The sequence below is a fragment of the Myxine glutinosa genome, chromosome 5, assembly GCF_964187855.1.
Source record: "Myxine glutinosa chromosome 5, kmMyxGlut1.1, whole genome shotgun sequence".
Taxonomy (NCBI): Eukaryota; Metazoa; Chordata; class Myxini; order Myxiniformes; family Myxinidae; genus Myxine; species Myxine glutinosa.
In genome coordinates, this window is record NC_136265.1 from 136,397,611 (window position 1) to 136,413,408 (window position 15,798).

General features: G+C 43.5%; 2 protein-coding genes across 2 annotated transcripts in view; both read left to right on the plus strand.

The window, feature by feature from the left end:
• The window catches only part of LOC144892380 (uncharacterized), a 547,127-nt gene that overhangs the window by 245,263 nt on the left and 286,066 nt on the right, over positions 1-15,798 (plus strand). The gene's annotated exons all lie outside the window — the stretch shown is intronic.
• The window catches only part of LOC137428384 (metabotropic glutamate receptor 1-like), a 236,838-nt gene that overhangs the window by 181,435 nt on the left and 39,605 nt on the right, over positions 1-15,798 (plus strand). Inside the window, 1 exon segment of the mRNA XM_078777101.1 lies at positions 10,993-11,149. Coding sequence (XP_078633227.1) covers positions 10,993-11,149 — 157 coding nt within the window.

The following is a 15,798-nucleotide window of genomic DNA, read 5'->3' on the forward strand; positions in this document are numbered from 1 at the left end:
AAAAGGAAGGATTTCATAGCAACTGGAATGATAAATGCCATGGCTTTGCAGATGATTGGAAGTAAGCTGACCGGCACGTGGATAAGGGGATCAGTTTTTTCACCTTTTTTGGTTTCACTTTTTTCAAAGTTTTCACTTTCACCAGTTTTCACCTTAAGTCAAGTTTCGTCAGAATTGCATGTGTTGTTTCTGAGAATAAAGGAAATACCTATTTTGGGGGGCAACCCCCCCCCCAAACACTCACTTAAGGCCCGTTTTTTTACAAACTTTGGTACATCATGGGTGTCGAAGGTTATGGTAAAGTTTCATCGGAATTGTGTGTGCAGTTTCTGAGAAATTTGTATTTTGTGCAGAAATGTATTGCAGTGATTTCGGCAGATTTCCAAGTGGATGGAAGATGAGCTAGGGCAAATGACATGGAGAAAAGGGCAGAGAGGGGATGTGCAAGAGCAGCAGAGCAGGCTTTAAGGACATGTGAGCTGATGTCATCCAGTCCAGTTGCAGAGCAGAGTCATTATGGCAGAGAAGGATGGGTACCAATAAAGAGCAGGGGTGGCGACAAGATTTGTAAGCAAACACAAAATTGAGGCATTTGGTCTTCTCATGAGCAGAGTCGGCTGTGATGCCATTTGAATAGTGGGAGAGGATGGAATGGGGGAGCACATACTGGAGACTTAACATGGCAACATCATGTTTTAGAGGGAGACAGTTTGAAAGTTCATTCTTGAGGTTGGACAGATGGTGTTTTCTGGCTCTCCTGAGAGAGGACACACACTTGTTGCAAGCTTTTTGGAATGCACTGAGATTGCCTTCAGTCGGATTCGCCTTCCAGGAAGAGCAACTGCCTCACCACAGGATTCTGTGCACCATGGGTGTAAATAAGGGTGAGATAACTGAAGCCGAGATGGGATGAATGAGTGAGAGAGAGTGAGAGAGAGAGTGAGAGAGTGAGAGAGTGAGAGAGAGAGAGAGAGAGAGAGAGAGAGAGAGAGAGAGAGAGAGAGAGAGAGAGAGAGAGAGAGAGAGAGAGAGAGAGAGAGAGAGAGAGAGAGAGAGAGAGAGAGAAAAAAAAAAGAAAAAGTGTCTGTGGAAGAATTCTCATGCTGAGTTAATATCCGGGCCTCAGTGGTAGTAGATATGGGAGACCAGTCCTGAAGAGAGATGGCTGTTTGAAGTCCCTGCCAATCTGTATGAGCGTACTGCCAGACTCGCTGACGCTGAGGATTGCACCGAGTATATGGGCATGCACTAACCCCCGCTCTAGTCGGGAAAATGGCCTTTAAAATGCATGTTGTTGTATATGGGCATGCACTGAACTCACGTGATGTAATTTGGGGGTGAGGGTAGCAGTCCCAGCCAGTATGCTCAATACTCGTGCAAGCTAGCAGCTCACCAGCTTAATCAAAGGACAGCGTAACCCTTAACTTAATGTGGATCTTCCGGGTCCAGTATATTTCATGCCGTAAAGCCCAAGTATCTTGACAACTCAGTTTACCATATCAACGTTGGCCCGATGTTCCAACCTTTGTTAACGTTAGGCCAACATCTGCAGCTAGTCCTCAACATGCCTCAACATGATTTGTGCCATTTTGTATATGGACGACCTCATGTGATGTTGATCACAATTATGATTATGAACTCATGTGAGACAGACCTCGAAACTGGCTTCCCTGGCCTTGAATCCTGACCGAGCTATAAACTGTTATCCTGGTGTTTCACAGGTAGGGTGATTCTTCATTGTGCGCGCCGTCCCACTGATGGACGTTAAACTTGTGTCCCGTCTGCTGCCATTAGTTGGTATGGACGTTGAAGATTCCACGGTATCCTTCGCAAAGATTAGATGAGCCATCACCAGCACCCTGAACAAATTCCAATATTCTGCTTTTACTGCGGGTAGAAAGTGGTCCAGTCTTCTTGGATATCTCAAAATGTGGTTGTGGTCTATTTATTCACCTTCTTTACTCATTCCCAGGTTGTTTGCATGTCGCATGTGAATGGACGTCCTCCCTATGGACAACTACCAATGTTTATATTGTTGTTATCTCGAGTGTTCTAAAAGTTATACTAGACCACAACTCGTAACCTTTTAGAAACCCCTTTAGGCGTCTCTTTAGCCGATTGTGCCACTTCTGTAAGTTGTTTAGATACCAGAATTGTTCTTTCAGGGATGTGACGATATCGAAAGCACTGGTAATGTACACTCAACAGAGTTATTTTTGTTAAATTCTTTCTGACTAGGGCATGCCCGTACTATATATATGCCCGTACTATATATCTATCTAAAATTATATCCCCCCCCTCTATTTACATGAAATGGTTTGGTCCATTCGCAACGCCAAAGCGAACGGCGAACGGCTTGCGAGTACAGTGACAATCCCCCCCCTCTATTTACATGAAATGGTTTCGTCCATTCGCAACGACCACAGAACCCCCCCCTCTATTTACATGGAATGGTTTGGTCCATTCGCAACGCCGGCACACGCGATCGTTCGCTGCTCTCTGATTGGTTGAATCGTTTTTTGGACATAGCTCGGTAAGTAATTGTCCGATTAATATGAAACCTTGAAAAGGCACATCCTCGGGTCCCCAGCAATATACCTGGCAAGTTAAAAGTATATCGGACCCGTGGTTGTCGAGAAACAGCGGTCACAGACAAACAAACGTACAGACAGAGATTACTGGAATTATAGATAGATATTCAAAACCATAGTTTTTACCTGCGATGTGTGCAGGTATACAAGAACTGCGCGTTGTTGTTGTTGTTGTGGTGGTTCTTGTTGGGGGCGATTTTTGAAATGTGCACCCACTGGTCGGATAGCTGCCAGACTCCAATACCATTTGTCACTTGACCACCCACCATGACTCCTGGACGAAATAATATGGCCGCCATGTTGGTTTTCTGGTAGGCCAAAGACATCAGGCCTGCGTAGGCCTCTGCTGATTATACACTTGCCTGTGTTTGTTGCGTCCGATTTCCATTGACTTTGGGTCGAGTGTTCATCAGAAGGGAGGCGTGGGGGCTGTTTTAAAGACCCTCGGTGATTAATCTTGCAATAATTCACCAAATGTCCATCCGTCCGTTCGAAGGTACCGCAAAAATGGCTCAACCGATCGCAACGATATTTTGGGTGGGTATTCCTGGGACCCCTGGGAGTAAAATAGGCTATATTGTTTTTCCAATTTTTCCAAGTTTTCAAATTTTCCAGTTTTTCCAAACACGATGGAATAATATTTACCGATATGAACAGTGATGTGGCTTTTATTTAAATTCTACAAATACTGTTTATTCTACGTACCAGGAGAGAGTAGATCGACTCTTGACGAACTCTTCCTATATAAACGTGCGGCTCCAAAGTAACACGGCAGCGTGTGCAAAGCGACTGAGAAACAGGTGTAGCGGCCGCTTCCATGTTACAGATTTGGTGCGCACTCTTCACACATAAACGTGCGACTGAGAAAGACGTGTAGCGGCCACTTCCGTGTTGCAGATTCGGCGCGCACTCTTCACACTTAAACGTGCGACTGAGAAAGACGTGTAGCGGCCGCTTCCGTGTTACAGATTCGGCGTGCACTCTTCACACATAAACGTGCGACTGAGAAAGACGTGTAGCGGCCGCTTCCGTGTTACAGATTCGGAGCGCACTCTTCACACATAAATGTGCGACTGAGAAAGACGTGTAGAGGCCGCTTCCTTTTTGCAGAATTCAATCTTTTTTCAAAATGGGCGCCATGTACTGTTTAGATTTTGATGATTTGCGTGTGTTATGATTCAACGGATGTTTATATGAATCGTTTAAAATAAAAAAAGCCTTGAATTTCAGATATTTTTCCTTTTCATTTGGGCTTCCCAATTGAAGCCCCGCCCATAGGGCGGGTACCGTTGCTAGTTGTATATAATACCTTCAACAGCAAGAACAGGGAGTTCAGTGTACAGAAGAGGTTAAAAAGATATTTTGTGTCGCAAGGTGTGACCACAGTGCAGTCATTCTTGTAATAATACAAATGTTAAAACGAAATCTGATTAATGCTTTCAACTCCATCGATCCCCCCAGTTTGGAGATTTTCGGTTTGTTTTGCTGCGACAAGACGACAAGTTCAAGCATCCATGACCAGTTGACCACGCATTTCAGCGCTGATGGCAAAACATCCCATTCCATTTCTGACATGTTATTACACTCGTACATCACAATACATCCAACATGGGCACCAGGAAGGATTTCACGTTGAATATAATGTCATGGATCGTCCAATATCAAACAAAATTGCTTTTCATGCCCATCGGTTGCCTCCAAAATGAATAGAATGGAACAACCATTGGACCACAGCATGAACGCATCCTCTGTTGATAGGAAGAGAAATGGAAGGTTATTTGAGCCTGAAAACCTGTGATAGGATCCCAAAGTACTGTATACACGCCTAAGTCTCCTTTAAAAAATGCAAACCATCATGGGGGAAGGGAGTGGGCAGAGGTTTTATTTGTCGGACTTCTCCGGAGGAAAGTCTTTCCAATATTGCTCACTTGCGTCTGTCCGCCTGTCTTAGACGATAACTGAAGAGCGCTTAGTTACACAAAGCTGATATGTTGTACACACTTGCATTTCACAGCGACACACAATTGATTGAATTTTGAAAGCAATCTGTAAATGTCACAAATCAGATTCCAAGTGCAACGTCACAAATTGCTTCAATAGAAATCTCAATAGCATTCGCTCGGAGAAACGGCATAGTTTGTACAGAAATCGACAAATGATTTATCCAATGAGTGCTATATGTATGTCCCGTTAACCACGTGGTATTTGAACGTCGTCGTATCTAGCTCGGCTGTAGATGTTGCTCATGCCATCTTTCAAAAATAGCGGGTTAATGTGTGCCAGTACCTTGGCGAAATCTCTCAATCTTTGGGATTCGCTCTATGATTGGTAGTTCACAGTCAGGTGCCAACAGGTTGGTGCCGTGGTGGCGTGCACTTCTGGGTTCGATTACCGACCTGACTATGAATTGTGGGATTGGCGCTCCGTGGGTGGGCTTTTGCATCAACGAGTAGCTCATCCCTCGGATGGATTTTACATCGGATGAAAAGCCTGCAACCTCGGATGGAGTGCTGGTGTGTGAATATGGCACTTTTGGGCAAAATGTCCACCTCCTGTATGTATTTCCTTTGTCCTTTTGCATACATAATCTAGGCTCATGCAAGAGAACTGACAGAGGTAACCAGCAAGTGAAAGAATGAACAGAAAAAGTGGATAGAGCTGGAGGAGCTGATGAAACACAGTGATGTGCAAGTAAGAGGGTTGGGTAGGATTTATAGAGGTAGAATTCTGGGTAGTGATACGTGGTGACTACAGGTGGTAGCTGTGCACTGCTTGCTTGACGCTCTGGAGAGAAGTGTGGGATTGAAGCCTCCAGAATTATGGGCAGATCCACAAATGGGGGAAAAGAAGAACAAAAGAGTGGACACGTGCAGTAAAACTGGATTGTGTGAGTTTACCCAGGATGGGGTTACAGGAAGAATGTGTGTTCTTGTTGAGTTGGGGAGGGTCGGAGGGCTGAGAGAGCAGAGTGAGCAAGGCCTCATCACCATGAGAGATTCCAGTAATGTTGAACTTCCTTGAAGCAATATTTTAAAAATTAGGTTTTTTGTTGAACATTAGCAGGTAAAGGTGTGATGTACTGATTGTTATATCCCTTGTCGATTTTCACCCTGTTGGTCCCTAATGATCATCAAATAAACCTACCTATCTATTTTCATGAGCAGCCTCTGGAAGCGGTTCATTTTCCTGAACTCCTGGGCTTCACCATCAGCCATGACCTCTCTTGAGATAACCGCCGTCTTCGTGAGTGTCTCTGTGAGTTATTGTTGTATGGCCCCGGACGGTTCTCTTGAACAATCCCGCGGTATGGAGACAGTCGATCGATCTCCCAGGAGCGACACAGAGATCCCCCACATCCAGGATGGTGTACCCTGCCTTCACAAAGTCAGAGCCACGACAGAGTTAGAGGGAAAGGTCTAGTCCATGGGGACTGATCGATCAGCACTCTGACCGCGACCACGCTGCCCTGATGAATCCATGCAACAGGGAAGAATGGGGAAGATTCCTACGTTGCGGAGTACAACCACCGCGGAGAGGCGTCCCCGATAGTTGTTTTGTTAGGTGTTGTATTTAATGCTGATGTACTACATATGGAATTAATTGTTTATTATATACACTACATGACCAAAAGTATGTGGACACCTGAACATCACACATCTCATTCCAAATTCATGGGCATCAATATGGAGTTGGCCCCCCTTTGCTGCAAAAACAGCATCCACTCTTCTGGGAAGGCTTTCCACTAGATGTTAGAGCATTGCTGCGGAGATTTGCTTCCATTCAGCCACAATACATTAGTGAGGTCGGGCACTGATGTTGGGCAATTAGGCCTGGCTCGCTGTCGGCGTTCCAATTCATCCCAAAGGTGTTCAATGGGGTTGAGGTCAGGATTCTGTGCAGGCCAGTCAAGTTCTTCCACACCGATCTCGACAAACCATTTTTGTATGGACTTCTCTTTGTGCATGGGGGCATTGTCATGCTGAAACAGGAAAGGGCCTTCCCCAAACTGTTGCCACAATGTTGGAAGCACACAATCGTCTAGAATGTCATTGTATGCTGTAGCGTTAAGATTTCCCTTCACTGGAACTAAGGGACCGAGCACGAACCATGAAAAACAGCTCCAGACCATTATTCCTCCTCCACCAAACTTTACAGCTGGCATTCTGCATTCGGGCAAGTAGCGTTCTCTTGGCATCCGCCAAACCCAGATTCGTCCGTCAGACTGCCAGATGGTGAAGCGTGATTAATCACTCTAGAGAACATGTTTCCACTGCTCCAGAGTCCAATGGCAGCGAGCTTTACACCACTCCAGCTGACACTTGGCATTGCGCATGGTGATCTTAGGCTTGTGTGCGGCTGCTCGGCCATGGAAACCCATTTCATGAAGCTCCCGACGAACAGTTGTTGTGCTGACGTTGCTTCCAGAGGTAGTTTGGAACTCGGTAGTGAGTGTTGCAATTGAGGACAGCCAATTTTTACATGGTACACGCCTCAGCACTCGGTGGTCCCATTCTGTGAGCTCGTGTGGCCTACCACTTCGCCGCTGAGCTGTTGTTGCTCCTAGATGTTTCCACTTCACAATAACAGCAGTTACAGTTGCCCGGGGCAGCTCTAGCAGGGCAGAAATTTGACGATCTGACTTGTTGGAAATGTGGCATCCTATGACAGTGTCATGTTGAAAGTCACTGAGCTTTTCGGTATGGCCCATTCTACTGCCATTGTTTGTCTATAGAGATTGCATGGCTCTGTGATTGATTAATATATACCTGTCAGCAATGGGTGTGGCTGAAACAGCCGAATCCACTAATTATAAGAGGTGTCTGCATACTTTTGGTCATGTAGTGTATAACATTGTGAGATTTTTGTGATGCCAGACACAAATTGTTAATGTAGACCAAAATGTGATGAGTGTTAATGTGAGATGTCAATTCTTAAGCCTCCATTGTAAGATTGAGAGTGTTTGGGAAGTTTCTGGCTGCTTCCAGATTTGTAACTGTGATGAAATATGAAGAAGAAGATCCTGTTGTGGGATGGCATTGAGAAGTGGATATAAAGGAATGCTGTGTCGGAAGGAGGAGAGTTGTTGGCTTCGTTTCTGTATTCTGTGAGCAGACACTTGAGTGAGGTATGAAGAGGAATGTTAAATGGTTATTTCATAACAGTAACCATCTCATGTTAATGAGCCGTAGTCTCCAAAGGCGACCAAAGACTGAGCATCCTCCATCAATTATTATAGTCTTTCCTTGGAAAATCAGAGATGCTCACAGTCTGCAAGGCCATTGTCTGTTGCTCAATGGTACTGTTGGCCTGGTATTGGCTAAACGGTTAAGATGCCTGGCTTAATATCCTAGGGTCTTGAGTTTAATCCCCTGTTGTGCTGTTGAAATAACACCAGGTGGGTTGGCTCAGCCTGTCATCCTTGTGAGGTTGGCAAAATAAGTACCAGCTTACTGGTGACAGAGGGGCTCCGTATCAGCAGGACAGCCGCACTTCCAGAAAATGATACAACAGGCTGAATATAAACTGACAACAACAATGGCACGAGCACCCCAGGTTTGCATTTTCCTCTCTCCTGAATTCTGTGGAATACCAAGCCCCTTTCCTTCGGCTGTTCGATTCCACTTCTCTCTTGGGCTTCATGCCCATGCAGTCACATCATGTAACCCCCACCCTTACCTACAATCCCCTTTACCCACCATCGATTCTGCCTATCCAAACCTTCTTACTTGCAGGTTGCTGTGCTCTTCCCCCCTCCTTTCTGTCCTCTTTTAAGCGTCATTCATTCCCTTGCTGATTGTATCGAACGGTTGCTCCATCACCTTGCTCTCCGCTGAGCCTCGATGTTCTAAAATAAAATGATTAATCAAATAACAACAACAAAAACCCCAACATTGTACATCCTTTGTCTATCCCTCACAAGTTTTTGGAAATTGCTTTTGATAATCAAATTCCTGGTTTCACAATGATGTTCAGAGAGAGCAGCCGAAGGTCATTCTTTGTCACTTCTTACTCGTCCTATTTAAGGCAGTGACCTAGGCCTTTCCATTTCTAATTTCCATAACCTACTCATTTCTTAAACGTGTCCGCTTTGTGGTGATTCTGTTTCTTCCACTCATTCTCAAATCATGATGTTTTCACCCATGTCTGTCTGTCTCTGTTTGTCTGCAAGCAGGATATCTCAGAGTTATGGATGGATTCGGACGAAACTTGGTGGACAGGCTGGATGCGTGATAAGGACGAATTGATTAGATTTTGGTGAAGATCCGGATCCGCATATTTATTTTTTTAATTTTTTTAAACTTCTAAGTGATTATACATAATTGAGAAATAGGGCAAGGTATTTCAAAAAGTTTGAGATGCTTTATAATAAAACCAGACTCGGTGGTGTAATGGTTAAGAGCGTCTGCTCCGAGTCTGGGAGTTAGGCCTGCAGTTCAGATCCCGGCCGAATCATGCCGGTCTTTAAAAAATGGTACTTCCTTGCTTGACACTCAGAACTTTACAGGATATAGTCAGGTTCACTATGTTTTTTCGTTCAAAATCATGGTAGATTAGCAAACCTATACATTTTTGGAAACGTTATTACATGGAAAATCTGAAAATCAATGTTTACATTTGCCAATTCCGACCAATTCGATTCGACCATTCGACCAATCGCTTCGATCGACCATTCGATCGATTCGATTCGATTCGATTCATCGAATTCGATTCGATCGACCATTCGACCAATTCGATTTGCCGATCAATTTGACCGACCTTTGCTTGTGTGGAACGGACTGTGAAAACGATGCGAACTATATTGTCGGATACGACACACAGGACAGTGATGACGAACTCTAAATGGCATATTCTGTAATCGTGTATGTTTGATGCCATTGACTGCCTGTGTATATTTTGTCATTGACTGCCTGTGTAGATGTGAAGTTATACTGACTGCATGTGTATATATGATTTTGCTGACTGCCTGTGTATGTTTGGTGATATGAATTATTGTGACACATTTTGATGTTATTAACTGCCTGTACAAAATGATAACATGTATTTGATTATGCAACTTATCGCGAATATAAAGACAGTATTTTGCAATTCAAAACCTTTGATTCGTGTCTTACCATTCCCCATAGCACTAATTTGATACTTTCATTGGATTCCTTGTCCCTGAAAATATAGGTTTAGTATATATTTTAAAAAGTTTTTAGGGTAATTAGAGGCAGAAATAGAACAAAATATGTATTTTACAGTGGCCATTTTGAAAATCCAAAATGGCCGCCATACAGGTATCTCTCCAAATGTAAACATTGATTTTTAGTTTCCTTATGCTATAACCTTTCCAAAAATGTATAGGTTTGCTAATCTACCATGATTTTGAACGAAATATAATTTATTGACAAAGTGAACCTGACTAATACAGCACATACAATCCCCATTGGTTGGTATCCATGGGGAGGAGGTAATGCGCCATGCTGAGCGCGGTTGAGAAAAGCGGCGCCATTGTTGTGACGTCGCTGGTACCCAGAGTATCCCAGGAAGTGACGGTACTTCCCCTAAGCTCAGTGGCTGTGTTTAGTGTTTGTCTCGTTGATTGTTAATATCTCCATTTGCAGCTTTCAGACGTGGAACGGAGCCCTCCCAGGTCTCAGTATCCACCTTTGTGTGTGTGTGTGTGTGTGTGTGTGTGTGTGTGTGTGTGTGTGTGTGTGTGTGTGTGTGTGTGTGTGTGTGTGTGTGTGTGTGTGTGTGTGTGTGCGTGCGTGCATGCGTGCGTGCGTGCTTGTTGCTGTTGGCTGCTATTTCGACACGTGGGCGTGTTTCAAGCGATGGATCGGGGACCTACCAGGTCTGAAAGTATCCACCCCCATTGTGAGTGTGTGTGCGTGTGTGTGTGTGCATGCGTGTGCGTGCGTGAGTGTGTGTGTGTGTGTGTGTGTGTGTGTGTGTGTTTGCTTTCTAAACTAGTGCCCCCCCCCCTCCCCCATGATTATGTCTCGTCAGTAGGTCCATGTGTGTGTGAGCGGTCATTTCGTTAGGAGGCTTAGACCTTGTATTAAAAAACAACTTCCTGGATATGAATTGGATAGGTGATACGAACAGGCCGATTTGATTCTGCTTGAGGTCTGGATCTAGATCCGGCCTATCAGTGGGATACAACAACAACAACAACAACAACAGGCATTTTAAGGCCATTTTCCCTGCAAGAGCGGGGGTTAGCCTTGCGGTCCCCATGACAATGTGGGATACAAAACGTAAACTGTTCAGCCTGGCGGAGGTGTGTTCTCCACCGAGTGCCGCTCGAGTTTTGTGATGATTTTGTTTCACAATCCCACCGAAGGTTTCCCTGATTGATACTCCATGACTCGTTATCTGTAACAAGAGTAAAACGCCAGTGCTTCCGCCTTGGCAGGTATGACATCATGCACCTCCAGAAACGTGGCAAGCTTGAGTACGTGAATGTTGGACGTTGGGATCACGGGAAGCTTCACATGAACGACAGCGCGATGTGGTCTGGAGGAATACTGGAGTCCATTTGCAGTCCGCCCTGCAGTCTCGGACACATCCGGGTAATTTACCTCCTTCGTTTTTCTTTCTCTCTTATTTCTACTATTCTCATTATTCTGTTTTTTTTGTTTGTTTTTCGCTTTATATTAATGTTCATGTCGCCTGTCATTGTGCAAAGGTCCTGGGCGAGCTGATTAAATGAGCATCTTTCACATGGAAATTTTGGAAAAAAGAGTTGTGGGAAATTATTGTTTGTCTAAAAATGTGAATTACAGGAAGGGTACAAAAGTCATTAAAGATTGGAACGCAAGAATGCATGTGGTTGGTCGAGGGAGTGAACAGGGGACGAAGGAGAGGGTGAGGGGGGGCCAGAGGGGAGAGCAGTTGTTGCAACAGTGCAGACAATAATGGGGGGGGGGGGGGGGGTGTATTGTGAGCCAAATTTCGTTTCGCCTTCCTGATGCTCATTGAATCAGACATTCAATATTAAGCTGAAGCAATTATTCAGATTTTTTTTCCATCTTTCTCATTGACCGTTTTCTAATATTCACATCAATTTCTATTCCATTTTCCTGGTGTTGGCTTAGCGGTTAGGGTGCCGACTTGGGATCCTAGGATCCTGGGTTCGAATCCCGGTCGATCGCTGAATTAACGCCAGGGGGTTTGACTCAGCCTGTCATCCTTCCGAGGTCGGCTAATTTGAGTACCAGTTCACTGGTAATTCCCTGTTTGTCGTAAAAGGCGACAAAAAGGGTTGGCGGCAGGAAGGGCATCCGGCCGTAAAACATTGCTCCAAAAAGGGGACCAACAAAAACAACAACAACCACGGTGCCCGAAAAAGGCCAACCCCTGCTTTGCGGGGAAAAATGGCCTCTAAAGGTGGTTTTTTTTTTTTTTTTTTTTTTCCTTTCTCCAAATGCAGCTAGTTTTAATGATATAATTAATTCAACTAATTATATATTTTCAAATAATGACGTCCGCCACCAGAGGTGGATGGAGGTTGTGTTTTCACCCGTCTGTTTGTTAATTGGCAAAAAATTTATTTCATTTCTTTGCAAATATGTTGATCACTCCGGTTTGTGTGTTTGTCTGTTTGTCTGTCCGCTCACTTATACTTGCCTACAGGTCACAATTTCAAACCGGCCTTCATGAAACTTCACCAAATGGTAGAGTTCGTGGTCCGACAAAATCCTGTATATTTTTGAGGTCAAAAGGTCAACATAGGCCAAAGGGCAACCACTTTTTTCACATTTCTAAAATCCTCAATTTTCATCCAATTGACTTGAAATTTGAAGAGGATTTATACATCAGCCAACTGAATTCAACCATCAACTATTTTGAGATTAGCATAAGCCAAAAGGTCAACATAGGTCAAACGTCAACCACTTTTTTCAAATTTCAAAAATCCTCAATTTTCATCTGATTGACTTGGAATTTGAATGTGATTTTCTTATTGGCTAACTGAATTCAACCACCAACAATTTTTGACATCAGCATAGGCCAAAAGGTCAACATAGGCCAAAGGTCAACCACTTTTTCACATTTCTAAAATCCTCAATTTTCATCCAATTGACTTGAAATTTGAAGAGGATTTATACATCAGCTAACTGAATTCAACCACCAACAATTTTTGACATCAGCGTAGGCCAAAAGGTCAACATAGGCCAAAGGTCAACCACTTTTTTCAAATTTCTAAAATCCTCAATTTTAATCCGATTGACTTCAAATTTGAATAGGATTTTCATTTCAGCTAACTGAATTCAACCACCAACTATTTTTGAGATCAGCATAGGCCAAAAGGTCAACATAGGCCAAAGGTCAACAACAATTTCAAATTTCTAAAATCCTCAATTTTCATCCGATTGACTTAAACTTTGAAAACGATTTGCATGCCAGGTCATGGAATTCAACCACTAATTATTTTTGAAGTCAAAAGGATGCTCTCCTGAGTGCCATTCTACTTTGTTCTGTTTTGCCAAGTGTCGCTCTATGAGTGATTTTTCATTTCTTTGTCTGTTCGTTTGTCTGTGAACAAAATATCTCAAAAGTTGTGGACGGATTCGGACTAAATGTGGCAGAGATGTAGCGTATGTGACAAGGACAGAATGGTTAGATTTTGATGAAGATCCGGATTTGGATCCGGCTATTAGAATTATTTAAGTGATTTTTCACCATTGGGAGATAGGGCCAAAAATGATACATATCAGGATATCTCAAAAAGTTAAGGATGGTTTTGGACGAAACTTGGTGGACAGGTTATGTGTCTGACAAGGAAGAATCGATTCAATTTTGATGAAGATCCGGATCCAGCTGGTATAATTTTTCAGTGATTCTTTACCATTGGGAGATCGGGCCAAAAACGACACACAGCAGAATATCTCAAAAAAGTTATGGATGGATTTGGACGAAACTTGTTGGACCGGTTGTGTGTGTGTCAAGGGAGAATTGGTTCGATTTTGGTGAGGATCCGGATCCAGCTAGCAGAATTTTTAAGTGATTCTTCACCATTGAGTGATATGACCAACCAGGCGGAGGTATGCTCTCTACTGAGTGCCGTTCTAGTTATCTATCATTTTCCTTTCTCTTTTGCACTCAAACCTTCTTGCATACTATTTTTGATCTTTCATACGTTTTGATTTATTTCTTTACAAACACATAACATTTTCCTGACTATGTATCTGAATAATCACATTTTATATTTGCAGGAAAGGTTTAGTAAGTCTGTAATTTCTTATAATTTATAATTAGACAACTAAGTGGCACTGGAGTACAATTTCTGAATCCTGATTAGACATAAAAAAAAAAAAGATGTTGTGGGTAGCACAACACTTACGGAATCCAAATAAAGAATCGTTGCCATGGAAACATCAATTTGGCAGTTTTAAAAATTTGACTGATCAAGTATTTTACATGATTGATTGTTTTGCACAACAAATTTGGCTGATGGTTTCTACCTGCGGCCTAATAGGTGTTTTATATGTTTCGGATGGCTTGGACCTTTAATCAATGTCGACCAAGTTTTCCTCACATATACTACACATACATATGAATAAGATGTGTAAGTTTGAATTTGATATATTGAAACATTATTGAGTTACGGCAATAAAAACACTACAACGTTATTCGGTAGAGCACATCCAGGCTGATCAGTTTACGTTTTGTCACAAGTCGTCCACAACTTTTTGAAATATCGTGCTATATATAGTTTTTGGCCCTATCTCTCAATGGTGAAGAATCACGTAATAATTTTAAAATTCGAGTATCTAGATCCGGAACGTCACCAAAATAGATTCGATTCGTCCTTGTCATGCATCCAACCTGTCCACCAAGCTTCATCCGAATCGATCCACAACTTTTTGATATATCATGTTGTATACCGGTTTTAGCCCTATCACTCAATTTAGTCACCACACTGGTGTTAGCCCTGGTGTTGGGCTAGCGGCTAGGGTGCCGGCTTAGGATCCTAGGATCCTGGGTTCGAATCCCGGTCGATCGCTGAATTAACGCCAGGGGGGTTGACTCAGCCTGTCATCCTTCCGAGGTCGGCTAATTGAGTACCAGTTCACTGGTAATTCCCTGTTTGTCGTTAAAGGCGACAAACAGGGTTGGCGTCAGGAAGGGCATCCGGCCGTAAAACATTGCTTCAAAAAGGGGACCAAAAAACAACAACAACCACGGTTCCCGAAAAAGGCCAACCCCCGCTTTGCGGGGAAAAATGGCCTCTAAAGGTGGTTTTACTCAATTTAGTCACCCACCTGTGCACATGCTGGCAATTCAACAGAGCTATCCGATGTGGGATTTGGTGGAAACTTTTGCATGTTGTCCTAGCGCGCACTGCAGACTGCTCCCGTTGGGTGTTGGTTCCTGGATATGGTCTGAGGAGCTCTCTCTATTTGATGGCTGCCTGTAATTATGCCCGAGGTAGATATTTTTCCCCTATCAATGTTGCCCATGTGCTGGCATTATCTTTCAAATGCACTCATAACCTTTCGCCCAGCATCATTGCTGGCAACCTGCGACACCAGGAGGCTGAGCGTTTGTCAGATAACCAAAAAACACCTTGAAACTTTCACTGGAAATTACTTATGCAGCACCAACATTATTTTCATCCTCATTCTCTTAAACATGTTTACGCCTGCCAGGAAGCTTCACTCGATTTTGCTTTGATTATTTTCACGTATTCAAGCAGGACAAATACCAATGAAATCAGGTAAGTCCATCTCCTGGTGTTTTTCCTTTTTTACACTTAGAAGTCATTGATATTTTACTTTGAGGTTTAGTTTTACCAATCGTTCTCTGATCTCTCTCTCCTTCTCTCACTCCCCCTCCCTCACTCTCCCTCTCTAACTCTCTCTTAGATCCTTCTGATCTCTCTCTCTCTGATCTCTCTCTCTCTGATCTCTCTCTCTCTGATCTCTCTCTCTCTGATCTCTCTCTGATCTCTCTCTCTCTCTCTCTCTCTCTGATCTCTCTCTCTCTCTCTGATATCTCTCTCTCTCTGATCTCTCTCTCTCTCTCTCTCTCTCTCTCTCTCTCTCTCTCTCTGTCTCTCTCTCTTGCTCTCTCTCTCTCTCTCTCTCTCTCTCTCTCTCTCTCTCTATCTCTATCTCTATCTCTATCTCTCTCGCTCTCTCTCTCTCTCTCTCTCTCTATCTCTCTATCTCCTTCCCTCTCTCGCTCTCTTTGTCTGATCCCTATTTGTCTCTATCTC